This window comes from Elephantulus edwardii, unplaced genomic scaffold (assembly GCF_000299155.1).
Source record: "Elephantulus edwardii isolate Elephantulus edwardi_28Jun2011 unplaced genomic scaffold, EleEdw1.0 scaffold00073, whole genome shotgun sequence".
Taxonomy (NCBI): domain Eukaryota; kingdom Metazoa; phylum Chordata; class Mammalia; order Macroscelidea; family Macroscelididae; genus Elephantulus; species Elephantulus edwardii.
Genome location: NW_006399823.1, coordinates 2542191 through 2569309, shown reverse-complemented (window position 1 = coordinate 2569309; position 27119 = coordinate 2542191). Strand labels below are relative to the sequence as shown.

General features: G+C 40.1%; 1 protein-coding gene across 1 annotated transcript in view; it reads left to right on the top strand.

Moving 5' to 3' along the window:
• Nucleotides 1-27119, top strand: part of LOC102877262 (double-stranded RNA-specific editase B2-like) — a 337013-nt gene that overhangs the window by 171605 nt on the left and 138289 nt on the right. The window contains exon 4 of the mRNA XM_006888956.1: nucleotides 4822-4936. Within this exon, the coding sequence (XP_006889018.1) occupies nucleotides 4822-4936 (115 nt within the window). The remainder of the gene's footprint in view (nucleotides 1-4821; nucleotides 4937-27119) is intronic.

Genomic DNA, 27119 nt, shown 5'->3' with positions numbered 1-27119 from the left:
GGATGGTGTTAGATTGACCCATATTGACTCACCATCATACCTTGAGGCAGTGATTTATTTTACTAGGATCTTAACTTTTAAATGAAAGAATGATAACTAACTTTCATTACACTAGTGTGGGCTAAGCCTTCTGTAGTCATAGCACCTACCTTATGTCTTACAGTGGATGTTGCTGTTGTTATTGTTGTTGTTGTTAAGTGCTGTTGAGTTGTAGGCAATTCATAGCAACCCTATGAACAAAAGATCTGAACGCTTGTATGATTTTCATCATTTCTCCAGGTTCATAGGGTTTCTGGAGGCAAGCTATTTCAAAAGTGGGTGCTACTCCTGCTTCCAAGCTTGTTCTAATCGGGGAACTTTACCAAACACTGTCCACCATGGGCAACCATTATCACAGTTGACACATCAGCAAGTGGACAGACAAGGGTGATATGACCTAGAAGAATGTTTGACCAAAAACATTTAAAACCAGGCCTGAGGGCTGCAGATTAAAGTCACCCACCTTGGCTTGGTAGCAACACTTTCTGTCCACTAAGCCAACTGAGCTCTCTTGTTGTTGTTGTTGTTGTTGTTGTTGAGTACCAGACAGTTGTAGGTGACCCTATGAACAAAAGACCTGGACACTTGTATAACTTTCATCTTTTCTCCAGTTTCATAAGGTTTCCAGAAGGTTTCCAGAGGCAAGCTATTTTGGAAGTGGATGCCACTCTTGCATCCACGCTTGTTTTAATCGGTGGATACTCTATTAAATTCTATTGCTGTTTAACATTAACGTAATGTAACTGTTGGTGGTAGTAACCTGGTTCTGCACAATGTTGTCATGGCTTTCACAGATATGCTTTCTTTGAAACCCAAGTGAATAGTCCAACTGGTGGACCCTCATGTAACTTATAAACTTAGTAAAGTCAGTGGCATAGTTTGCAGAGAGTTATACTAGTAAGCTCATGCCTTTCTAATTGTTTAAATCCACTAGATCTAGTGGAGTACTGCTAAGGAGCTGTGCTGCCATCCCAAAGGAACGTGGTTCAAATCTACCACCTTCTCTGTGGGAGAAAAGTGAGCAATCTCCTCCCATGTGATTTACTGCCTCTGTAAGCCCTCTGGAGAGTCACCTATGAGTCAGTTCTGACTCAATAATATATAACAACAACATCTCTGAGAGAAAAAGATGGCTCACTTCCTCCTGGGCATCGTACCGCCTCAGAAACCCAATGGAGAGCCATCCAAGGATCAGTTAAAGCTTGACAGCAACAAGTAGGAGGAGGAGAAGTAGTAATAAATATAATTCATAATAAGAGAAACTTTGAGCCAGAGAGGAAAGGATATAAAGAGAGAGAGAGAGAGAGAGAGAGAGAGAGCGAGAGCGCAATTCTATGCTGGACTCATTTTCTATAAATCTAAAACTTCTCCAAAAAATAAAGTACATTAAAATAAGTCTTTGGCGATGGCTACATGGTGGAGGGGACCTGGGGGAGGGTTTGTAAAACAATGAAAGAATCTTTTCTTTTACTTTTCCATAATTTTTGACTCATGTACTTATAACTTGTTAGTCAAATTTGTGTCTTCTAGGTTGCAACATCCCCATGATATATCTTCAAGGATATGAACATGTACAGCTAAGCACAATTAATAACAGTGCATCTATATTCCAAAATCAATCTCCATAATAGTCTATGTGTTTCCTGCTGCCAAAGGGGCCCTTTAGAGTAGTGAGAGAAGATCTTCACCCTGAAACCCACAGCGTCCCTTTTCAGCAGGAAGTAGCTAAGAGAATACACCATCCCTTTTTCCTTATGACTCAGGGTGAAGTCTCTCTCAGGGAGGAGTGATAGGGAATGGCAAAGGACACACTGACAAAGGAGATTAATCAGAACTGGCTTTGACAAGCACTGTGGCAATTGGACAATTAAAACAGACATTCGGATGGCGGGGGAAGAAGAACAAACTGGGGAGGAGGGTGGAGAAAATAGTGCAACAATGAATGAATGAAAACCCAAAATCTCTGTAAATGTTCATTAAAACTAATAAAATTTAATAATAATAAAAAAATTTTTTTAAAAAGTATTTGGCTCTTTGGCTAGTAAAGTGCATCTGATTCAGGCCATGGTTTTCTCAGTTGCTTGTATATGTATCTGAGAGCTGGATGATGAATAAGAATGACAGAGAAAAATCAGTGCCTTTAAATTGTGGTGCTGAAGAAGAGTATTGAACATGTCATGAACTGCCAAGAGAACAAGGGTGTCCTGAAGAGGGTAAAACCAGATTTTTCCCTTGCAGGCAAGAATTTTTAAACTCTGCCTCACATAATTTGAGCATATTGTTAGGAGGGACCTGTCCTTGGTGAGAGACATCATGCTTGGAAGGATACGGGGCCCAGCACAGGCAAAGAAGACCCTAGATGAGATGAATTGACACAGTGACTGTGGCAATGAGGTCAAGTGTGTCAGAGATGGTGAGATTAGCTCAGGGTAGGGCTAAGTTCAGACTCATTAGGGTCACTATAGGCTGTAGTTGACTTGACAGCACACAACAACAACAACAACAGGAGGCAGGTACCAGGCCCATGAGTTGGGATGCTGAGGTGGGGAATCCCACAGGGACATAAGAGAGCCCTAAACAGCTCTTCCCAAACACCTAGCCCTTTACACACTCCAACGAGAAAAGCTCAAGCTGTTATAGAAGGGAGAATAATACATGCTCATTACATCTACCTAGGGAAAGCCTAAATTGTATGACATTTATTATTTATGGGCTTTTCCATATTTGTTTACCACACAGTTTAAAAACTAATGAGCACTTGCAATCACAGCCAGGAAAGCATATGGGTTGGGCTAACCCTTGGAGACTGCATGGCTTGTACTGTATCCATAACTATCATTGGTAATGGGAGGGGTGCAAAAGAGTCTGCTATTTTTGTGACAGGTTGTTTTCTTTCCAGGAAGCAGGCCTGTTTTCATAGATTCAGGTGCTCATTTGTCCCTGAACATGTTTTATTGCCTACAAATGAAATTTTTGAAAACTCTGAGAACTGTTTTGCTTTCTGGCTTAGTTGGTTGGTTTTATCAGTGGCAATGCCTGCACGGTATCAAAACACACCCTATTAAAAAGTGGAAATCCACTCTCTCACGCAAATGGACTGATTACACCAACTTAGAAATCAGTTGGTATTTAGTTTTGGCTACAGGATTATTTAACTCATGCCTGCAGGCATGAGGGGAGAGCCGGTGGGGCGGCAAGGAAGAAATGCAATGGTAATAAAATAATAAAAATAAAACTGCTTGGAAACAACGGGCTTGAGCATGATGGTTGTGAGGATGGTGCAGGGTAGGACAAGATTTCAATCTATTTCACGGTGTGGCTGTAAGTTGTAGTCAAGTCAATGGCACTGAACAAAATAGCTTTGTGCACTTATTAAGTCCCAGGTACTGTGTTAAACATGTAAAGTGTCTAACACATTTATTCTTCATTAAAATATTGTCAAATAGAAACGAAGACGGTTATTTTCAGAGATAGAAAAGCAAGGGCTCCAAGATTTTGCTAAACTTACCCAAACTGGAAAGAGCAGATCTGGGTTCAGATCAGGCTTCTCTAACTGCACAGCTGTGGTCATTACTGGCCACTCTCTCTCCTAAGAGGGAACAAGGTGGTCTGTATTCAGGAAAAGGACAGAAAGCTCAGTCTTGGAATTAGGTGAAACGAGAAGAGTTTCACATTCTCTGGATTAAGCTCACTTTGTTTTCATATTTGCTGATTTAGTAGAAAAACTGATAGAGTTCTTTTCGGGAAAATAAGACTTTTAGCAAGGTGGATTGACATTGTGACTGTATCAATGGACTCAGCATATTGGAAATGGTGAGGAAGGCACAAGATAGGGCATGGTTCAAATCTGCTATTTATAGGGTTGCTATAAACTGCAGTTGACTCTATGGCACTTAACAACAAAGCAACTTTGGATGTAGGGAGCTCTGATACCAGAGTTTGTAGGGAGTTATGCTATTTACCCAAACACTGCCGCTCTCTAGTGATCCAAATCCTGCAGCAGCTCTAAAGGACAAAGATATGCAGTTTCCTCCCATGAGATTTACAGCCTCTGAAACCTAATGGAGGGTCACCTATAAGTTGGTTCCAACCAAACGAGAAGCAATGGGGGATAGTAAAGTAACGCGTGTTTCTGGTGCAGAGTTTGTGTATTGAGTGTGTGTGTGTGTGTGTGTGTGTGTGTATGCGCATTTGAGTGAGTCTGTGAAAGTGTGAATTTGTGGGAGTGTGTGTCTGCGTGTGAAAGAGAGGGCAGGCCAATCTTAGCAGGGGAGGCCCCTGAGATGTGTGTTGTATTCAGATATTGGTTCTGCAGTACTAAGAAAATGGTAGCAGTCTGTCCAGTGTGTGAAAGCCCCCTCTTGCCTTTTGGGAGTCTACCAAATAATGTTTTCTCTGAAAGAAACCTCAGCATTTACTGTCAGAAAGAGGGGAGGAAATGAGAGAAAGAGAGGAAATCGAAATCGTTTCCAGAGAAAGGTTATCTGCTGTAGCACAGATAAGGCTATCTGCCAAAGGGCAAAACTGCAGGCTAATTCCTCAGAATCAAGCCCCACAATCAATCTAAAATAATATTGCATTTGTTTCCTGAGGCTTGGGGGCAAGAAATGGGATGAATAACAATAGCAGCATGTAGTGAGGTGGGATATTGTGGCAGGACCTCCCTTGCAGCCTCCAACCCTGGACCTGCTTTAAGAAGGATGGAGAGGAGGAGGGGAGTCAATGGTCCCCCTTCTCTACATCTGCTCAGCAAGTCAGAGGCCTAGTGTTTGTGTCTTTCAGGAATTCGCCGACTCCGTGTACCAGCTGGTCACACAAAAGTTCCAAGAGTTGACAGTCAACCTGAATTCTGTCCATGCGCGCCACAAAGCCCTGGCCGGGATCGTCATGACCAAAGGTAACTTGCCTTTCTTTTCTTCTGTAGAAGTTAGAATCTGCAAGGAAAGGAGATTCTGTGTTTACCAGATGGGGGTGGATTCTCTATTCCACACAAAACACAAACAATGAAAAGGGAAATGGGATATGGAGAGACCAGTGACAAAAATGTATTGCCAACAACAACAAAAAAAAACCTTAAAAAAACTTTTTACTGATAAGGGTCTTGTAAACATGTCCATTAAAAATCATCTCCATACAAGCCTCTCACTGTTTCCACAATGAAAGCTGAAATAAGCACCTGGCTGGTTTTTCTCCTATTAGATGTTTTTCCGGTACCTCATCCTTAGGGAGAATGTACAACATTGATATTTTTAAAACTTGGCATTCAAGGTTAAAGCAAGGCCCCTAAGTAAGTCATTTCAGATTGATAGATGAGATAAAATTTCCTCCCTGAACCCTGTCAGCACCAGTGCATGCTAAGACCTGGGGCTTTTCAGGCTGTCAAATGTGTAAAGCAAGAGTGTGTTCAAACTCCCAGCGCTGTGCCTAAAGGAGCAGGTGGAGGGAGCCAGCTTCAACAAGTGAAAGGGGAGCTTTGGAAATGACCTTTCTGAGGGGGACCTTTGTTGTCAAAGTGCCTAGTCCCCTAGGGCCAAATGGCATTTCTGAGCCAGTTTCAGGGCAGACACTGCATATCCACCCTTACTCAAATGGAGTTGCCCTATACCTGGCTGTCTGGAGTTGAGGAAGGGGATGAGGGGATAAAAAAAGAAAAGGACAAATTAGGAGACAGTGCTCAAGCTTTTCTCCCATCCAAGTACTAACCAGGGCCAACCCTGCTTAGCTTCCAAGATCTGACAAGATCAGGGTGGTATGGCTGTAGACTGCGTAAGCTTTTCTAAAGCATACCAAGCCCTTCTAGTCCTTCTTCCCGCCTATGGCTCTGTCTTTTCATTCTTTGTCTTCTTTTTTTTTTCTTTTCATTTTGTCTTTTCTGCAGCTGCTGCCCACTTACTTATATCCAGTTCCCACATTGGTTTCCTCTACCACAGAAAGTTAGTTCTAACCAGAAAACTTAGTCTGAGAGTCCTAAGTTCCTCCCTCTGGAGGTATAAGGCACCTTTGTGAATTCTACCTCTGTCAATAGACTCCCTCCCCACACCAGAAGAGGATGTTATTTTCCGATTCAAAGGCTGAGGACAGCCCTGGTCTAAACTGCTCACAGTGGCCAAAACATGTTGTAGGAAGCCAGAGTCATAGAGCCAGGGAGGAAACCTTCGGTACTGTGGTCAAGATAGTGCCCAGTTGATCTCCATCAACTTGGTGAAATTGGTGGGAAGTCGATGAAAGCTGAATTAATTAGCTTTTAAAAAATCTACACAGTAATATCTTAATCATAAATTACACTGGAGGTGTAGTCTGTAGGGAGTTTCACTGCTAAAGAAAAGGTCTCAGCTCTCTGGCAGTTTGAATCCACCAGGAGCTCCACAGGAGAAAAAAGGTGAGCAATATCTTCCCATGCAATCTATAGCCTCAAAAGCGAATCGTGGATCAGCAGTGAGCTGATAAGGGTCTTGTGAACAAGTGCCAGCTCAACATCATTGAGGGAAGGAGGGAGAAGAACAGGAAGATATGAATTCAGCTGATTTCTTTCTAAAACCTTGCCAGAATCTGTGGTGATGGCATAGTCCATGGGGAATTGGTTGTGCTGCAAACCCAAAGGTGGTACTTCTCTGATGGTTCAAATCCAGCAGCTACTCTGTGGCAGAAAGGTGGACAATCTCTTCCCATGCCATCTACAGCTTCTGAAAATGTGTTTGGAGCATCAGCTCTAAGCTGGTTCTGACTCAACGGCGATGTGTTTGAGGGTTTTGTGAGAGTAGAGAATGATTATTTTTAAAACAACCCTTTCTTGGGTTACGTTTCACTAACACACACACAAATGCTTACACAGATGCATTTTACATGTTTAGTCTTTGCTTTATATGTGAAGACTATGGTTATGACATGAAATCCAGCATCCTCCTGGGGTCCAAAGTGCACAAAAATCAATGACTGGTGTAGTTCTTTGCTGTAATAGGCTTCCTGGAGCTTCTTCAACACTGCTAAATTCAAGAACATTGGAGTGTGAGTGGAAATACTCAAGGCACTGTCTTATTTTCAGCACAAGGGTGCATTACTTAACCTTTTATCTTTTGGAAGCTTGGTATCATGAAAATGAAAGTGCTTGCTTCAAAATATTATTTGGTGAGCAATACAAAGAATGTCAGATGTTCTCAAAGGTAAAAGTTCTTTAATAAGGCTAATTTTCTAAGAGTAATTCAGTTCTGTTGATGATATCATTGTATTTGGTGATGTGCACACTATAAAAATTTAATATTTGCCATTTGAATATGTTGTTGTTGCTGTTGTTGTTGTCATTTGCTGAGACTCATAGCAACCCTATGTACAACAGTCCTAAACTCTGCTCTATCCTGTGCCGATTTCACTGTCTCTGACACACCAACCTCCATTACCCCAGTCACTGAATCAATCGATCTCATCAAGGGTCTTCCTCTCCTTTGCTGTCCCACCACCCTACAAGTATGACGTTCCTCTCCAAGGACTGGTCCCTCCTTGCAACATGTCCAAAGTATGTCAGACAAAGCTTCAGAATCCTTGCTTCCAAAAAGCAACCTGGTTTAACCCTCTCCAGGACAAACCTGTTTGTTCTCTTAGCAGTCCATGGTATATTCAAAACTCTTCTCCAACACCACAGCTCAAAGGCATCAACTCTTCTATCATCCCTAGTCACTGTCCAGCTCTCTGATGTGTAGTAAGTGATTGCAAAGACCATGTCCTGTCTCAGGTACACCTTAGTCTCCAGACTGACATCATTGCTCTTCAGTACTTTGGAGAGGTCTCTAACAGACTTTCCCATAGCAATATGTCTTTTAAATTCTGTCTACTGGTGCCAAGAGTGTTAATTGTAAAGCCAAGAAAACTAAAGCTGTTAACAAACTCAGTCTCTTCACTATCTAGCATGATGCTGCCACCTGGCCCAGAAATGAGAATCTTTATTTCCTTGATATTGAACCTCAATCCATATTGAAGGTTGAAGACCTAGACCTTCTGCAGCAAATGCTTCAGGTCCTCCTCAGTTTCAGCAAGCATGGTTGTATCATCTGCATAACACAGATTGTTGATGAATCTTCCTTCAATCCTGATGCCACATTTCTTCTCATAGAGTCCAGCCTCCCGGATAATCTGTTCTGTAAATAGATTGAAAAGGTATGGAGATAGGATACATCCCTGGTGTACACTCTTCCCAATTTTGAACTATGCAGTGTTTCCTTGCTTTGTTCTTATGACTGCTTCCTGATCTAAGTACAGGTTTCGCATTAGCACAATCAAATGTTCTGAGATTCCCATTCTTCTCAGAGTCAGCCACAGTTTGTTTTGATCCACACAGTCAAACACCTTTGCATAATCAATGAAACACAAATAGTCATTCCTCTGGTATTCCCTGCTTTCAGCCAAGACCCATCTAACATTTGCTACAATATCCCTAGTACCAAGACCCCTTCTACACCCAGCCTGCACTTCTGGCAGTTCTCTGTTGATGTGCTATTCCAGTCATTTTTTTATAATCTTCAGCAGAATCTTGCTTGCTGCCTGGGTCCGAATCCCAGGTCTACCTACAACTAGCTATATAACATACTTATCACTTAACCTGTCTATCTGTAAAAGGAGCAAGGCACCATGGGCAAGGCCAAGTCTGACTTCTGTCAGCTTCATAAAGGGAAATTTCCCCATCAATAACATCTAAAGTAACAAAACAACTACGAGGTCAGACATGTCCTCGCCTTCAAACTGTTGCACTTATTTCCATTAATCACTGGGCCTGATATTCATTACAAAAACTATGGGGTTTATTAAAGAAACAGGCTGGGGGTGGAGGGAGGTGGGAAAGCAAAGGCTAACACACAGTGAATATACCCAGATTAAGTCTAGCAACACAAATGCGAGAAGCCTCTGATTTCTTCAGTCATCCAGCACACATTGTCTCATAGCAGTTACCGATCAGATTTCTTTCAATCATCCCTCAAACAAAACCTTAAACTCTGGCTTTGTTTCCAGGGGTGAGTCAGGCTATACCTCTCCATAGTCTCTGAACGATGGGGTTAGCGTTCCCTCTCCTCTTCCCTTCCCCTCCCCCTCTCCCTCTCCCTCTCCTTCTCTCTCATGTTGGCCATGCATTTGTTGACCTTGTAGAAAATGCTAATTAATGGATAAACCTTATGTCTACAATTGAGGTAAGTGGAGACCATAACCCCAGAAGAGCTAAGATAAAGGCTAGAAAAAACAGTTTTCAAAAGTCCTGACACCACATTCTCCAGGACTCCATTTTCTTACCTAAAAAAGGGGGTAGGGGAGAAGATCTGGTATGAAAAACAATGTATATGAACTTTGTATGTATACCAGCATAAAGTAAGTTAAAAAGAAAAAAAGATGATTGTGATGGTGGTGTTCTGTGCCATCAAGTAGAAGTCATTGTATAGATGACCCTCCAGCAAATTTTCAGAGGCAGTTAATTGCACTTTCCTAGAAAACTAAATTCTGGCACATCTTAGAAGCGATTCCAATATTTGTCTTAGAAAGCAATAGTGTTTTTCAAAAGCCGCTGGGAAATTATACTTTAAAATTCCCAGTACGTGCACTGTTTCATATGTAGGCAATTTATTTATATGAATTGAATTTATTATATGAAAATTAGACTTCACAAGTTAAAGCTTCACTAATTAGTGAATTATGAATATTGAAGAACAAATTGCTAAAATTTATTGTCTTACTTTAAAGGGAAGATTTAATAAACACACTGATCTGAAAAAAGATTAGCAAGAAATTTACAATAAAACTAATAGAAAGATTTAAACATATTCATTTACTTAAAGTTGATGTGCCATTTAGTCATAAATCTAGTCCAAATGTTCAAGCAAATGCCTCCTTAAGAAACCCTAAAAAGTGGCATTTGATTCAAGTGGTCATATATATCACAGTTGTTGTTGTTGTTGTGCAGTGCTATTGAATCAAGTACAAATCCTAGCTATCCTATGGATTACAGCTCAGGAACACTGACCTATCCTGTGTAATCCTCACAATCTCTGACACACTCGAGCCCATTGCTGCAGTCACTGTGTCAGTCTACCTTGTTGAGGGTCTTCCTCTCTTGCCATCCCTCCATCTTACCAATTATGATGTCCCTCTCCAAGCAACATGTGCAAAGTATGTAAGACAAAGCCTCAACATCCTTGTCTCCAAAGAGCACTCTGGCTGCACCTTCTCCAAAGCATAACTATTGGTCCTTTTGGCAATCCATGGCATACTCAGTACAGCATAGTTCAAAGACAGTAATTCTTCTGTCATACTTATTCATTGTCCAGCTCTCAGCAGCATAGCAATGATTGAAAATATCATGATCTGAATCAGGCACACCTTAGTCTTCAAACTAACATCATTGCTTCTCAATAATTTGGAGAGATCCCTGATTGCAGATTTTTTAATACAATATGTCTCTTGATCTCCTACCTCTTACTACCAAGTATATTGATTGTAGATCCAAGTAAGATGAAGTTGTTGACAGTTTCAATCTCTCAGTTAAAATTCGTTTCAAACAGAATATGATTCCACTCGCTCTCCTCCACTTTTAGGCATAGTGCCTACTCATCACATTCACAACAATGAACTCATATAAAGTTCTTTTCTTCTGTGAAACTATTTTGGAATCAATGTGATAAATAATATAGCAAAATTATTAAATATAACGATTTCAGTCTAGATACAAATGCACACATAATCCAGGCCATAATCTTCTCAATTACTTGCTATGCTTCAGAGAGTTGGACGATGACTAAGGATGACAGAAGAAGAATTGATGCCTTCGAGTTGTGGTACAGAGAAGAGTCTTGAACATGCCATGGACTGTCCAGAAAACAAATAGGTCTGTGTTGGAAAGGGTGAAGCCAACTTTTTCCTTGGACTCTAGGATTTTGAAGCTCCATTTCACATACTTTGGGCATGTGTCCAAGAGAGATCGGTCTTTGGAAAAGAACTTCATGTTTGGAAGGGTGGATGGACAGCGCAGGAGAGGGAAACCCTGGATGAGATGGGTTGAAACAGTAACTGGGGCGATGAGGATTGGTGTATAGGAGTGAGACTGGCTCTGGACAGGGAAGGGTTCAGAGTTGCTGCACATAGGGTTGCTATACATCACAAGTGACTCAATGGCATATAACATACTATGACAGGTTTGGAAGCAGGTGTAGCATCCACTTTCTAAGTAACATACCTCCGGAAATACGTTGATAATTGTAGAGGGGCTTCAGGCCTTTTGTTCATAGTGTCGCTATGAGTCGTAGTCGACTCGAAGGCAATCAACAACAACATTAAATATAACTTGAATAATGATATATGTCCTAAATTTTTTTTCCCACTTCTAGGATCTATAAGACAGGTTTAGAAGCAGGAGTAGCATCCACTTCCTAAACAACATGCCTCTGGAAACTCTGTGAACTTTGAGAAATAATGATAGTTATAGAATAGGGTTCAGGTCTTTTGTTCATAGGGTCTCTATGAGTCACACACGACTCAACAGCAATCATCAAAAACAACAACAGGATCTATAAAACAGATCTCACTTCTTTGCCAGAGAAATCTTCTCAGGTCTACACAGCTACCATCTTGACATCATCAAAACAGACGGGAATAATCATGGAGTTATACAATTTGATGGTGGGGGGTGAGGGAAATTGGGAGAATCTGTTCTGGAAAACAGTGTATTAAAATTTTATAAATAAACTAGTATAATAAAAAAATTTAAAAACAGACCTACTATTTACAAGATCTATGTCTCTTTTTTGTTTTATGTCCCTTGTTGGATAGAGTACATCCTTAAGTAATGTCCTTTTAAAATGTTTATAGGAAGTACACTTTTAAATACTTGCATGTCTCAGGAGATCTTTGTTGGTTCTTATTGCTATGCTGATAATTTAGCTAGGTGAAAATTCTAAACTTCAAATCCCATGGTATTATTGAAAGACTGTAACTTGTAGCTAAAGTTTCTGATGAGAAATATTACATCAGACTGACATTTCTTTACTGTGACCAGTTCCCCACCTGCTGCCCAACGAGGTTTTCTTCTCAACATGGATTTTGTAGAACTTCCTGAGAATATGTTTAGATGTGAGCCATTTATCATCCCTCACATGTATTACCTGCTTATCTATGTGGTTTTTATTTTAATTATCTATTTCGTAAATTCCTTCCTTAGAACAAATTTTTGTCACATTTCCAGTATTTTTAATGAAAGTCTTTTACCTTTTCTTTTTTATACTGAGACTCTTTATGCTTTACCCTTTTGTTTTGGAAAGCTCTTATATTTATCTCACAGCTCTTTGTCTTCCTGCTTATTTTGGTAATCTGTTCTTTTTCAAAACATTTCTCTTGTTCTACAAGTCTCTACCTTTTATAGTAGCAGCAGTTAAAATATCAAAAGACCTATCACATCAGAGAAAGTTGTCAAGGATCTCTCACAAGTTCTAAAGAGCACGAGTATCTGGCTAAACGCTAAGGTGCACCTGATCCAAGTCATGCTAGTTTCAATTGTTTCTTACGCATGTAAAAGCTAGACAATGAATAAAGATGACAGAAGAATAATCACTGCCTTTGACTTGTGGTGTTGGAGAAAAGTCTTGAATATCCCATGGGCTGCCAAAAAGAACAAACAAATCCATCTTGAAGGAAGTGCAATCAGAGTTCTTCTTAGAGGCAAGAAAGGTGGAACTTCATGTTACTTAATGTGAGCATAGTTCCAGGAGGAACCAGTGCTTGGAGGGACATCATCCGGGAAAGGTCAGTGAAAGACAGGAAGACCCTCAGAAGATGGATTGATATGGTGACTTCCCCAATGGGCTGACATAGGGCAGGAGTCATGAGGATGGCACAGGATAATGCAAGGTTCAGATCTGCTATTCTTAGTATTGTTATGAGTCATAGACAACTTGATGATATCTAACAACAACAACAACTTTTTCCAAGGGATATGTTTCTTGAATTAGAGATGCTGTATCTTCTCAAATTTCTCTGAAAGCCTCATTAGCAATTTTTAAATTCTTTTCAGTTGGCATCTACTTTCTGAACAACATGCCTCTGGAAACCCTATGAACTTTGATAAAAGATGATAGTTATAAAGAGGTTTCAGGCCTTGCTATGAGTCATCCTCAACTCAACAGCAATCAACAACAACTTCCATTCTCTAGTATGCTTCCTCTGTATTTGTTATGTGCCATCTAGTCTCTTGCGACTCATAGAGACCCTATACAAGAGCCCTAAATGCTGTTCTATCCTGTGCCAACCTCGCCATCTCAAACACTCATTCCCACCACTCCACTCACAGAATCAATCCATTTCATTGAGGGTCTTCCTCTCCTCCACCGTCCCTCCACTCTCCCAAACATGATGTCCCTCTTCAAGGACCAGTCCATCCTTGCAACATGCCCAAAGTATGTCAGACGAAGCTTCAGAATCCTTGACTCCAAGGAGAATTCTGACTTCACCCTCTCTAGGACAAACCTGTTTGTTCTCCTAGCAGTCCATGATATATTCAACACTCTTGTCCAGCACCACAGTTCAAAGGCATCAATTCTCTTTCTATCATCCCTATTCACTGCCCAACTCTCCGATGCATAACACGTAATTGCAAAGACTATAGCCTGGATTAGGTGCACCTTAGTCTCCAGACTGATGTTGTTGCTCTTCAGTACTCTTGAGAGGTCCCTCACAGCTGACTTTCCCAATGAAATTTGTCTACTGATTTCCTGGCTGCTGTTACCAAGAGTGTTGTATATGTGGAACCAAGTAAACTAATACTGTTAACTATCTCAATCTCTTCACCATCCATACTGATGCTGCCAACTGGCCCAGAGGTGAGAATCTTTGTTATCGTGATGTTGAGCTTCAATCCATATTGAAGACTGCAGTCCTTGACCTTCTGCAGCAAGCACTTCAGGTCCTCCTCAGTTTCAGCAAGCAGGGTTGTGTCATCTGCATAACGCAGGTTGTTGATGATTCTTCCACCAATCCTGATGCCACATTCCTCCTTGTATAGCCCAGCGTCTCAGATGATCTGTTCTGCATACAGATTGAAAAGGTATGGAGACAAAATTCATCCCTGAAAGACCCCTTTCTTGATTTTGAACCATCCAGTGTCTCCCTGCTCTGTTCTGATGACTGTGTCTTGGTCCAAGTATAGGTTTCACATTAGCACAATCAAAGGTTCTGGGGTTCCCATTTTTCTTAGAGTCAGCCACAGCTTGTTGTGATCCACACAGTCAAAAGCCTTTGCATAGTCAATGAAACACAGATAGACATTCTTCTGGTGTTCTCTGCTTTCTGCCAAGATCCATCTAACAGTAGCTATAATATCCCTAGTACCGTGACCTCTTCTAAATCCAGCCTGCACATCTGGAAATTCTCTGTTGACATATTATTCCAAACATTTTTGGATAATTTTCAGCAGAATCTTGCTTGCATGTGATATCAATGATATTGTTCAATAATTTCCACACTTGTTGGGTCACCTTTCTTTGGAACGGGAACAAATATAGATCTCTTCCAGTCAGTTGGCCAGCTGGCTGTCCTCCAGATTTCCTGTCACAACTTAGTGAGCACATCCAGGGCAGTGTCTGATTGTTGAAATAAATCAATTGGTATGCTGTTAACTCCTGGAGCTTTGTTTTTTGCCAGTTCCTTCAGAGCAACTTGAACTTCCTCCTTCATCACCATAGGCTCTTGCTTATATGTTATTTCATAACATTCCTTTGTGTCAGCCAATTCCTTCTGATACAGTGACTCTGTGTACTCCTTCCATCTTCTTTTGATACTTCCTGGATCGTTTAACAACATTCTACCCAAACTATCTTTAAGTATTGCCACCCGTGGCTTGAATTTGTTTTTCAACTCCTTCAGCTTAAGAAACGCTGAGCAAATCCAGCCTTTTTGATTTTCTGACTCCAGCTCTCTGCACATTTCATTATAGTATCTTGCTTTGTCGTCCTGAGCTGCCTTTAGAAATTTTCTGTTCAGTTCTTTGATTTCTTGATTTCTTACTTTACCTTTGGTTTCTCGGCATTCTAATGCAATACTCAGAGTCTCATCTGACATCCATCTTGGTCTTTTCTTCTTCTTCAGTCTTTGTAATGGTCTTTTGCATTCTTCATGGATGATTTTCTTGATATCCTCCCAGAGCTCTTTTGGTCTACACTCATTGCTGCTCAAGGCCTCAAACCTGTTCCTGAGATGGTTTTGAAATTCGAATGGGACAGACTTTAGGTCAAATCTTGGTTCCCATGGACTTGATTTAATTTTCTTCAACTTCAGCTTGAACTTGCATATAAGTAGCTGGTGGTCTGTCCCACAATCAGCACCTGGCATGGTTTTTACTGCTGATATTGAGCTTCTACAGTGAGTCTTTCCACAGATGCAATCGATTTGATTCCAATGCATACCATCAGGTTAGATCCATGTGTATAGCCTGCATTTATGTTTCTTATAAAAGGTATTTTCCATGAATAAATCATTGAATGTGCTGAACTCTATCATTCTATCTCCAGCCTCATTTTTCTCACCAAGCCCGTTTTTTCCAGCTACTGATACTTCTTTCCTGTTCCCAACTTTTACGTTCCAGTAGCCCATTATTATTAATGCATCTTGATTGCATGTTTGATCAATTTCCGACTGCAAAAGTTGGTAGAAATCTTCTGTTTCCTCCTCTTTGGCTCTAATTATGGTGCATATATTTGAATGATAGTGGTGTTCACTGGACTTCCTTGTATGTGTATGGATATTATCCTGTCACTCACCACATTGTATTTCAGGATAGATCTAGAAATGACTTTTCTAATTATGAAACCAACCCCATTTTTTTCTCACCTGTAGTCATTGATTTTTCTCTGCCTCTTGCCTCTCACTCTGTCTCTACACACACAGAATAGACAAATATTCACTCTTTTTCTTGTATCCTGTTTATTGATTGTTTTAAATTATACTTATAAATTAAATTGTATCTTGATTATGCTAGGCACTTGACATAGACTTCCTCTCTGTGTATGCTGGTCAATTTTCTCCAATAAATTGTCATCTGAATGGAAAGACTATCTCTTCTATTGCCATTTTCACCTGTTCCTTAAAGCTGGGCAAGCAGGAGCTAATCATTGATAAGAGACCACTCAGATGCCAAGATGATGTAAGTTTTGCTCATTCCATTCGACTCCCTAACTATCTTCAAAGAAGGGGCTTTCAGTTCAGGTCTCCCTTTCAAATAGTATTGATTCTGACTCATAATGACCCTTTCCGACACAGATGAATTACTTGCATGAAGTTTCCAAAACTGTATAGCTTTACAGAAGCAGACTTCCTCATCTTCTGCCATGGGGCCTCTGGCAGATTCAAAGAACTGACCTTTCAGTTAGCATCTCAATACTGCACCTTCAGAGTTCCTCCAAAGACCAGAAAGTTGAGCAATTGACCAGGAATTTAGTTTTAAAATAATCCAATGAACCCTATGTTTCAGATCGACATCTCTTTCCAAAAAGTACTCACACAAAAGTCAAGAAAATAATAGGAAATATTAGGAGGTTGGCAGCAAGGGTGGAATATAAGAGATAGAAGGAGTATTAGGGCCTGAATGACATTTTCCCTTTGAACTATTTCAAATATCATTTCATATCTACCTTCGTAAAAGCAAAGAACAATAGGCGAGAACAAAATGAGAACATCAAGCGATTGCTTACAGATGAGGAAAGCACTTTCACTTAAAATATGTGGCCCCATGAATTATTTATAAGTTCTGTCTTCACACTCTCATTATTTCTGGTTTTAGCATTAGTGAGGAGACTTTCTTGTCAGTGATGCTCAGCGAAAGGGAAAAAAATAAGACTGCTTATCAATCAAATCAGGTGTTTCATATTTGCTCCTTTGATATAAAAGAGTGAGTTACTAATGAGACCAAGTACCTGCTCAGCCCAATCCAAATGGAAGATAAATAGATTTTTCAATCTACTAATTGCAAAGAATTCCTTGTCATTCTATTTCATTGGAGGGGGAGTGGAGGGAAGGGGAAGGGGAGGGAGAAGATGAGAGCATTGAATATTTTAATGTAAAATTATCATATTTATACACAGTGAAAGCCTTCACAGTGCTGATGTCTAATGGCATAACTAATAACCTCCTTATAAACTAATCTCAATCCCACTACAGTTTTTAATATATACTTTATATTATCTACTGGAAGCAGAAGTGGCATCCACTTCCTAAACGGCATGCGTCTGGAAACTCTATGAACTTTGATAAATGTTGATAGTTATAGAAAGGCTTCAGGCCTCTTGTTCATTGGGTCGCTATGAGTCGTGCTCAACTTGACAGCAATCAACAACAATATGCTAGAGATCAAGGGAGAATGATGGGCAGTCTCCTCCCATACTATTTACTTGCTCTGAAAACCTACTGGAGGGTCAGCTATGAGTCAGTTCTGACTCAACAACATCTAACAACAACCTAGAGTTTTGTGCATTCCAAAGCTAAATCAATCCTAATTAACCATGTCTGGAAACTTGGGCCTGGAGGGATGGTGCAACAGTTAAAGTACTCAACTGCTAGCCATGTTGGAGGTTTGATTCCTCAGAAGAAGAGGCACCACGAAAGAAAGATTGGTAATCAAATTTGGAATTATCTGCCATTGAAAAGCCTGTGGATCACGGTTCTCCTCTGACGAACATGGTGTCACCCTGAGAGAGAATCAACTCACTGTCAACTGGCATATGCCAACTTTATTCAGGCTTCTTGTCATTAAGCAGATGCCCATTTTATTGAAACATCATTGTTGTCGAGTCAGAATCAACTCACAGCTGACCCTCCATGGGTTTTTAGAAGCTGTAAATCAAACAGGTGGCATCCATTTCCTAAACCACATGCCTATGGAAACTGTATGAACTTGGAGAAACCACGATAGGTATGGAAAGACTTCAGATCTTTTGCTCGCTATGAGTCACATCGATTCAATGGCAGTCAACAACAACAACATCAAACAGGAGCTGATTGCCTCTCTTTCTTGAACCAGCCACCTTTAGGTAGCAGCACAATGGAGCATGTTATCAGGAGGGACAGTACCTGTAAAGAGACATCATACTGGGAAAAATAGAGGGTCAGAGAAAGAGAGGGAGACCCTCAACTAAATGGATTGAAACAGTGACTATAACAGTAGGTGTGGGCATGACAAAGATGGTGCAGAATAGGGCAAAGTTTGATCTGTTTTTCATAGGGTCACTGTGAGTTGTAGATGACCTGATGAGTTACTAATGAGTTACCAAATGCAATTTTCACTAGTCTCACACAGCCAGCCAGCAGCTGATAACTTGGATCAACTAGTTGATGATATCAAGGTCTTCAATTTGGCTTGGTTTTTTCCATCATCTGGTTACAAGGCTGCAATGGGACCTGATCTCACAGCCACATCCAAGGCAGGAAGTAAGGTCTGGCAACTCAGCTTCCAAGGAAGTGGCAGTGTTTCATTTAGGTTAAGGGGTTGAGTAGCTGACTGAAGGTTTAGAAGTTAGAATCCAATAGGAGCTCCACAGGAGAAAAATGGGTCATCTCCAAAGCTCACCCTGACTTGTAAGACTTGACAACAATGAGTTTTGTGGGGTTTTTTAATTTTTTTTTTCAGTTTTGTGTTTTTAATAGTAGAATCCAGGGAGGCAGGAGAGTTTGGAACTGCTTGTTTGATTAGTTATTTAACTGAAATGCTATGATGTAGAGAATGTAGGAACAGTCAAGGTAGAGAAAATGAGTCCAAAATCACTGTTTATTGTCAAGCAAAGTCTAATTTGTCAAACCTTTTCTTCTTTTTTTTAACATTGCTCTCTTTTTAGCTTTGAAGACTGTCCCTGTCTCAAATCTCATTCATTCTTGCTCTGTGACAGGAATATTGAGCACATTTAGATTAATTGAGGCGAGGCACCCCCACTCCTCAATTATTCACATGGTTAGACTCCAAAGGCCAGGCCATTATGCAAAATTGGTTTTATAGGATAGTCAAAGGCTGAGTCCCATCTTCATTGCCAGAGTCATCTTCAATAGGAACTGAAATTGATAGAAAAGGATCTTGTTGATTTTCAATCACATGTCCCAGTTTGTCCTGCTGTCTGCAGGATGTATGTGGCCTGTGGGATCCCCTTTTCATCACGCTTGCTCCACCAGCAGAGTCTACTGCAAGGAATGAGGGTGCTAATGGTTATCATCATTACTATCATATACATGGCTTATTCCCTACTGGCATTTACTTCTCATCACCCACCCTAGGTGGGGAGCCCCCTCATCTTGTGCCCACTACTTTCTGCTGTACCTTCCAAGTAGAGACCGCCTTTACTCCCTGTCTTCCAGGTCCTGCAGCCATGAAAGTCCCTTTTCTCTCCCCCAAACCACCTCACTGCACTGGCCTCCCTAGCAATAACAACAATCAACATGGTGTAGAATGAAGAACCACCTCACTTCCCATCAAAGGCATATTGCTAAGGCCAGACATACATTTGTATGTACAAAGAAAGTGTGATCAATAGAATTGAATCCTTTATTTTTACCATTAGTCCAACTCTTCCACTGTAGTTTGACCCCATTAAGACCATTGGAGTGGTCACGTCCATTTCTTCTTTTGCCAAGCTGGCTGCCAAATTGGATGATGCTGATAGCCACTTCACAGACTTAGCCATTTAAAAGGACAAGCTATGTAAATAATTTAGGGAGCATCTTAGGCAATTCTTTGTGAAAGAAATTAATGAATATGTGATAATTATTTTAACTACAAAGGGTTGAAGCTTTAAGACTGTGGGTTTTACAGATCATTGGCAAAATCAGATATCATTAGCATTGATTCTCTATGAAATTCCCATTGTTCCTTAAAACATGGTATAGATAATGATTACTACAGTGCACTATACCCACCTAGTCTTTTTTTTTTTGGCACATAATCCTTGAATATGAACAGCCATTATGTGAAAACGCTTAAGTCTCCGAAGAAATTGCCTCTTCAGGTTAGTGGGGATTTTATCTCAAATTGTGTTCCCAAAGAATCAACTTCAGGTAAGAGTACCTGTCTCCAAACTGTAGCCATAAAAGATCCAATAGTCTGCTGAGAAACTGAAAATTATTCATCTGTATTTTCATATTTTAGTGCTTCCCAAATATACCTAGCAGTGAGAATAACCTGAAAATCATTTAAATGAAGATTCCTCAGGAACCATCTGAAGATATTTTTATTCACTCATTTAGGAATTTTATGACAATTAAATGGCAAGTCCCTGAAGGCAGCAAATAGTTAAAACAACTAGGCTGCTAACTGAAAGTATGGAGGGTCTATTCCACTCACAGGTGCCCTGGAAGAAAGGCCTGGCAAACTTTCTGAAAAGCAGACTTTGAAATCCCTAGGGAGCACAGTTCTACCCTCACACATGTGAGATCGCCTTATTGACAATTGGTAGGGGGCTGGTATTAGCATCGTGTTTTTAAAAGTGCTCAGGAGACAGTTTGGTGTTTCCTCAAAAAGTTGAACATAGAAACGTCGTATGACCCAGCTATTCTACTAGTAGCAACATGCCCCAAGGAAATTAGAAAGGAGATCTGTACACCAATGTTCATAGCAGCATTATTCATCATTACAAGGACATAGAAACAGCCCAAATTTCCAACCACAACTGAATGGATTGAGATTGTGGTACATTCACACAATGGAATACTATGCAGCGCTCAGAAGCAATGATCTCATAAATACTACATAACTTGAGAGAGGATGGAGAGCATTATGCTGAATGAACTAACTCAGTCTCATAAGGACAAATACTGCATAGGACCATTATTGTAAAAATAGAAGTATAACTAGTAAAATGTGTATGGGGACCTAACGGGAGCAAGTGGTGGGAGTGGAAGGGTGAGAGTGGGTAGGAGCAAAACCACAAGGTTGCACAGTTTGGTGGGTGGGGGAAAGGGGTGAAGGATCCAGTGGAGACCTGAAAAGACATGATAATGATGGCCAAGGTCCAGTGGTGATTGATTTTATAAAACATAATGCATGGGAATGATTGTATGAAACACAATACAATGGAAGAAGAGTGTGAAAAACAATGTATATGAACTTTGTAAGCAAACCAATATGAAATTTAATTTTTTAAAGTGTTCAAAACAATTTTATGGGCACAAAAATTTTAAGGAATATGGTCATAACTGGTCTCAAGTCTTTTTAAAAATATTTTTATTGTGATTTTAGTGAAAATTCACTGAAAGGATGAGTTTTCATTCACTCATTGGAACACATTTTTCTCCCCCCTCTTCCAGTTCACTTTGTAATGCATATCTTGTTCAAGATTGTTAACTGTCATACATACAATGTATAATCACCCCTTCCTTTATGATAGTCCCTCTGTTCTCCTACTCCAGTGCAGTGTTCATCATCCATTCTTTTCCTACACTCTCATCCCCCATATCCATCCTATTTTTATAACAGTGGTCTTATGCGGGTATCTGTCCTCTTGTGACTGAAATATTTCACTGAGCATATCTTCCAGACTCATCCAAATTGAGTAGTGTTTTACAAATTCATTGTTTAGTCTCTAGTCTTGCATGTATGGAGTGGCTCCCTGAATGCCGGTGAAAGCAGCTCCTCTAGCAGAGGTACTAGTGTTCTCTCATAGGATTTGGTGGGAAGAAAGACAATGAGAGATTGGCTTACCATTAGCACAGACACATATAAGTAAATGCAATCAATGGTGGAGGGAGTTCTTCCAAGCCCAGAACTAATAAATAGTGGTTGAATGAGAACACATTAGTCAAAATTTACTGCATGCAGCAGTTCTCCATGGAGTTGATGTATCTATGAAAGAGCACAGAAGCAAATAGAACTTGGTCACCCTCCATTCCATAGGGTACAGGAGGAGTGGATTGAGTCTACACAGTGTATTTAGGTCAGAGAAAGTTACTCCAAATCATAATAGACAACTCACCCAAGAGCCCCCTCAACACACCCTCAAGTCACATGGGTTTCTTAGAGTTAAAGCATTGACCATCAGTGCTAAAATGGCTACATTTCCTGAGAAAAGGTACATATTAAGCACCTATTTGACAGTAACGCATTAGCTACAGTTAGCTTTTTAGAGCAGATGGCTTAGAGAATAGTCTACAGATTGAGCAAATACAGAATGAGGCTATAGGTTTGAAAGAGAGTCCATGGTAAATGAGAACAGGGGATGCAGGCTGAGTGTTCCAAGCCTGAAGAACTGATAACTCTTGTGGAGATATGTATTCCATGAATGTCAGCAAAAAGGCAGAGGGTCAGCACTGGCAGCTGTGAGAACAACAACGAGTTACCATACAGGAATTTTATTGTTGTTGTTATGTGCTGTCAAGTCACTTGTGACTCATAGTGACCCTCTGTACAACAGCTCTGAACTCTGCTCTATCCTGAGCCAACCTTATTGTCTCTGACACTCCTACCCTCCCATTACCCCAGTCATTGAGTCAATCTAACTCATCAAGACTCTTCCTCTTTTGCACTGTCCCTCCACCCTTCCAAGCATGATGTCCCTCTCCAAGGACTAATCCCTCCTTGCAGCATGTGCAAAGTATGTCAGATGAAGCTTCAGTATCCTTGCCTCCAAGGAGCAGCCTGGTTTTCCCCTCCCCAGGGCAAACCTTTCTGTTCTCCTAGAATATGGTATATTCAATACTCTTGTCCAACACCACAGCTCAAAAGCATCAATTCTCCTTCTCTCATCCCTAGTCATTGTTCAGCTTTCTGATCATAGAAGAGATTAATTTTTAATTTTTTTTTTACCAAAGCAAAAGATAAATACTAGCCTTGGCCCCTACAACTCAGCATCTAGAGTGCTGGTCACATCCCTGCTCACAAGCCCAATCATTAAATAATCTTTCATCCTATGTATTGATTTCCTGTTATTTATAAGATTGAGGTCTAGTCTGTTTCCGTGTTCTTCATGGTCCTTCAAACTTTTATGTTTCAGTGTATGTCATCTTTCTACCTCCCAATGTACCTTATGCCATCTACAGGGAAGCCCCACTTTATCCTAAACAGCATGTCTGGGTAGAGTCCTATTTCACATGCTACTCCCACTGCCTGCGGTGCTCTTCCCACTTCATCAGACTACACCACTGCTCACCTTTCCAGGGTCAGTGTCAACACCTCCCTCCTTCTCTCTCAGACTGGTGGATCTGAACCATGTGCCTTCGCATTTGTAGCACAAATTCTAACCACTATGGAGAGAGAGGACAGAGGGAGAGAGAGAGAGGGAGAGGAGGTAGGGAAGGAGAGAGGGAGTGAGGGAGGAGAGAGTGAGAGAGACAGATGTAGTGGTGGTGGTGCTGTACTGTTGAATCAGAACTGACCCATACAACAATGAATGAATAAAAACCCAAAATCTCTGTAAATGTTCATTAAAACTAATAAAATTAAATAATAATTTTTAAAAAAAAGAGCTAAACTGAGCTGAACATTATCTTCAAACTGAGCTCGATTGTGTTCTGCTCTTTATAAGTCACTTTAGATCACAAAAGGATCCTTAAATATCATAAGCTTGTGCTCAGATACCAATAAAGATAAATCATAAAAATAAAAAGAAAAAAAAAAGAACTGACCCATAGCTTACCCTCCAATGGGTTTTCAAAGACAGTTAATTGCACAGGAGGAGATTGCCCGTCCTTCTCCTGAAGAACAACTGATGACCTTGAATCGCTGCCTTTGATATTGCAGCACAGCTTTTTTGCCACTAGGCAGATAGATAGATAGTAGATAGATAGATAGATAGATAGATAGATAGATAGATAGATAGATGAGAGAAATAGTTTAGATAGATATAGATGTATGAAAGGGACTTTGTGATTCCACAATGTTTCACCTCCACTCCTAAGAACTGTGCCTTGAATAAGTTAGGTGCTTAATACATGTTTAATGAATGAATAAATAAATGAATAAAAATCTGTTTTTAAGAAAATATGCCACTGAGATTATAAGAGAAGAACTATCAGTAGCAGCCATCAGCTGAATTATGAGTTGGACTCTCAGGTCAGAGTCAAGTTTCTTTTTAAGGTATCTTCAAATGCGTTCTGTATATTATAAGTACCAAATAAGCCCTCTTATGCTAAACATGGAGAATGCTGGCTTTAAAGTCAGTATAAGTAATAAAAAAGACTCGGGGTTTTTAATACACAGAAGTATAGTAGAATTCTGGCAAGAGAAGTCACAGTAAAATTCTGGTTGCAGATACACAAATATGATTATAGGGGAATATATGCAGTAATAATAACTAGAAATTATGGCATTTTACTTTATCAGGCACAATAATTTACATGCTTTTATTTAATCCTGAAAAAGTGAGTCCCAACTCATTGCCATTGAATAGATTCTAACTCTTAGTAATGTTGTAAGAATAAAGCTAGTATTACCCCTATTTTACAGATGAGATAACTGAAGCATGATTGTTGTTGTGTACCATTGAGTTAGAACTACTTCATAGCTGACCCTCCAAAAGTTTGTCAGAAGCTTTGCCCAGAGGAGGTTGTCTATCTTTCTGCCATGAAGCAGCTAGTGGATTTGAACCATGTACATAAGGGTTGACAGTACAACTTCTTACCACTTGATCACCAAAGTTCCCTGTAAATCATCAGCTTACCTTAATAAAAGATGAGTAAGTTGCAGATGTGGGTCTAGCTCACTCTAAGCACTGTGCTACAGGGCCCCTCTATGTTCTGTCCACCACCAATACCTGTCCAACAGCTCCTGTGAGGTTTACTATCCTTATCAGATTTATAGCCATGTATGGAAGCACACACACACACACACACACACACACACACACACACACACACATTTGGAATATTCAGAGACTGAAAGTCCCAGAAAACACTAGTATCTTTCAATTTGTGGAGACAGCCATAAATCAAAATCTTCACAAGAAAAAAAAATCTTTCCTGTCACAAATAAAAATGCTTCCTTTCAATCTGGGAACCAAACTCCATTGCCATTGTGTTGACTTCAATTCATACAACCCTGTAGGACAGAGTCAAATTGCCCCATTGAGTTTCCCAAGCTGTAAATCTTTGTGGAAGCAAACTGCCCCATCATTCTCTCTGAAAACAGCTTCTCTCCAATAGCTTGAGGATTTGAAGCACTGATCTTTCAGTTAGCAACTGAATGCTTAAATTATGGTACAACCAGGGCTCCTTCCTTACTCTCTCAGTCCATTCAGATCTATAACCAACAAAATGTGTAGGCAGGCATTTTCAAACGCCTGATTTTAAATTAATGAGAGGAAATTCAGATAATGAAAACAGAAATTGTTAGAAGAGAATGGTATTGACTTACAGAAAAGGTTAAAACTATCAAACATTGATGTTGCTCAAATAAATGATTCAGAAATAGGACTGTGGGAAGATTTTTATATTCTCTGAAAGTAGAGTGTTCCTAGAATGAAAATGACAAGAAGGCTGGGAATTCTGCTGATCATTTAGATTGAACATTGAGAAAGGTCCTCTAATGCTAAAACTGAGTAAGTTGTAGACTAGCCTTTTTCAAGGGAAGTTGTGGAAACCCTATTACTTGAGTCATTAATTTGCAATGGATACAGCACTAAAAAAAGGAGAAGAGGAATTAATTATACACCAGACCCCTGGGATTGTCTATAAGATCACTCCATTCTGTGATTTGTGGATTTATATTTTAGATACTGCTTTATATGTTTTACCTTCAGTTTTATCCTTAGATATCTGGGATCACTTCCCTCTAAAATTAGATACAGTTTCATGAAATTCCATTTTAAGCACTGGACCTACTTAAGTCCCATTTGAGTAAATGAAAGTTCATTTTCACCGTTTTCCCATGGAGGAATAGGTGGAGCAAGAGAGTTGGGATAGTGGAAATGCCTACCAGCTTCCACTTCCAGTGTGTAATGTAGGTCAGCCTGGTCATCTTCTTAGAAGTAATATCCCCATCTTGGAGAAGCTCTGTCAAAGGCATTGATTCTTCTTCAATCAGATCCTTAGTCATTGTCTAGCTCTCTGATGCATAGCAAGTAATTGTGAAAACCATGGCCTGGATCAGGCGTACTCTAATCTCCAGACTGACATCGTTGATTCTCAGTACTGGAAAGGTCCCTGACAACAGGTTTACCTAATGTAATTCACCTTTTGATTTCCTGACTGATGGTGCCAAGATCAGTTAAGAGTGCTGATTGTGGAGCCAAGCAAGATGTAACTGTTAACAACTTCAATCTCCTCTCCATTCATCATGGTGCTTCCAGTTGGCCCAGTGGTGAGAATATTTGTCTTCTTGATATTGAGCTTCAATCCATATAGAAGATTCCATATTGAGAACTACAGTCCTTGACCTTCTACAGCAAGTGCTTCAGGTCCTCCTCAGTTTCAGCAAGCAAGGTTGTGCCATCTGCATAATGTAGATTGTTGATGAGTCTCTCCAATGTTGATGCCACATTCCTCCTCATTAAGTCCAGCCTCCTAAATGATCTGTTCTACATATAGATTGAAAAGTTATAGAGACAGGATGCATCCCTGACACATGCAGTGTTCCCTTGCTTTGTTCTGAGGACTGCTTCCTGGTCCAAGTATAGGTTTTGCATAAGTATAATCAAACGTTGTGGGATTCTCCTCAAGGTTAACCACAATTTTCTGCACTTTAAAAGAGGAGTGCAGACATTAAATCTTCAGGGAGTGTCAGGAAGGAGAGAGGGAAGAAGTATTTTCTAAAAATCTGGTTAAAATGACTTACAAAAGAAAGTATTTTAAATAACCCTTAGTCTCCAGAAGAACTGTTGACCATACTAATCAGCTGTCTTCATTTCTTAACAAAATACCACAAAGCCATTGTTGCCTTGAGTCTGAATTGACCCAATGGCAGCTAGTTTGTTTTTGCAATTGTTTCTTAATGGGGAGCTTTAAAAAACAGAATATTTTTAACAAAGCCACAATAAACATGGGTGTGCATATATCTGCTTGGGTGGTAGTTATGGTTTCTGCTGGGTCAAATGGTATTTCTACTTCCAACTTTTTGAGAAAGTGCCACACGGCTTTTCTTAGTGGTTGTACCATTTTAC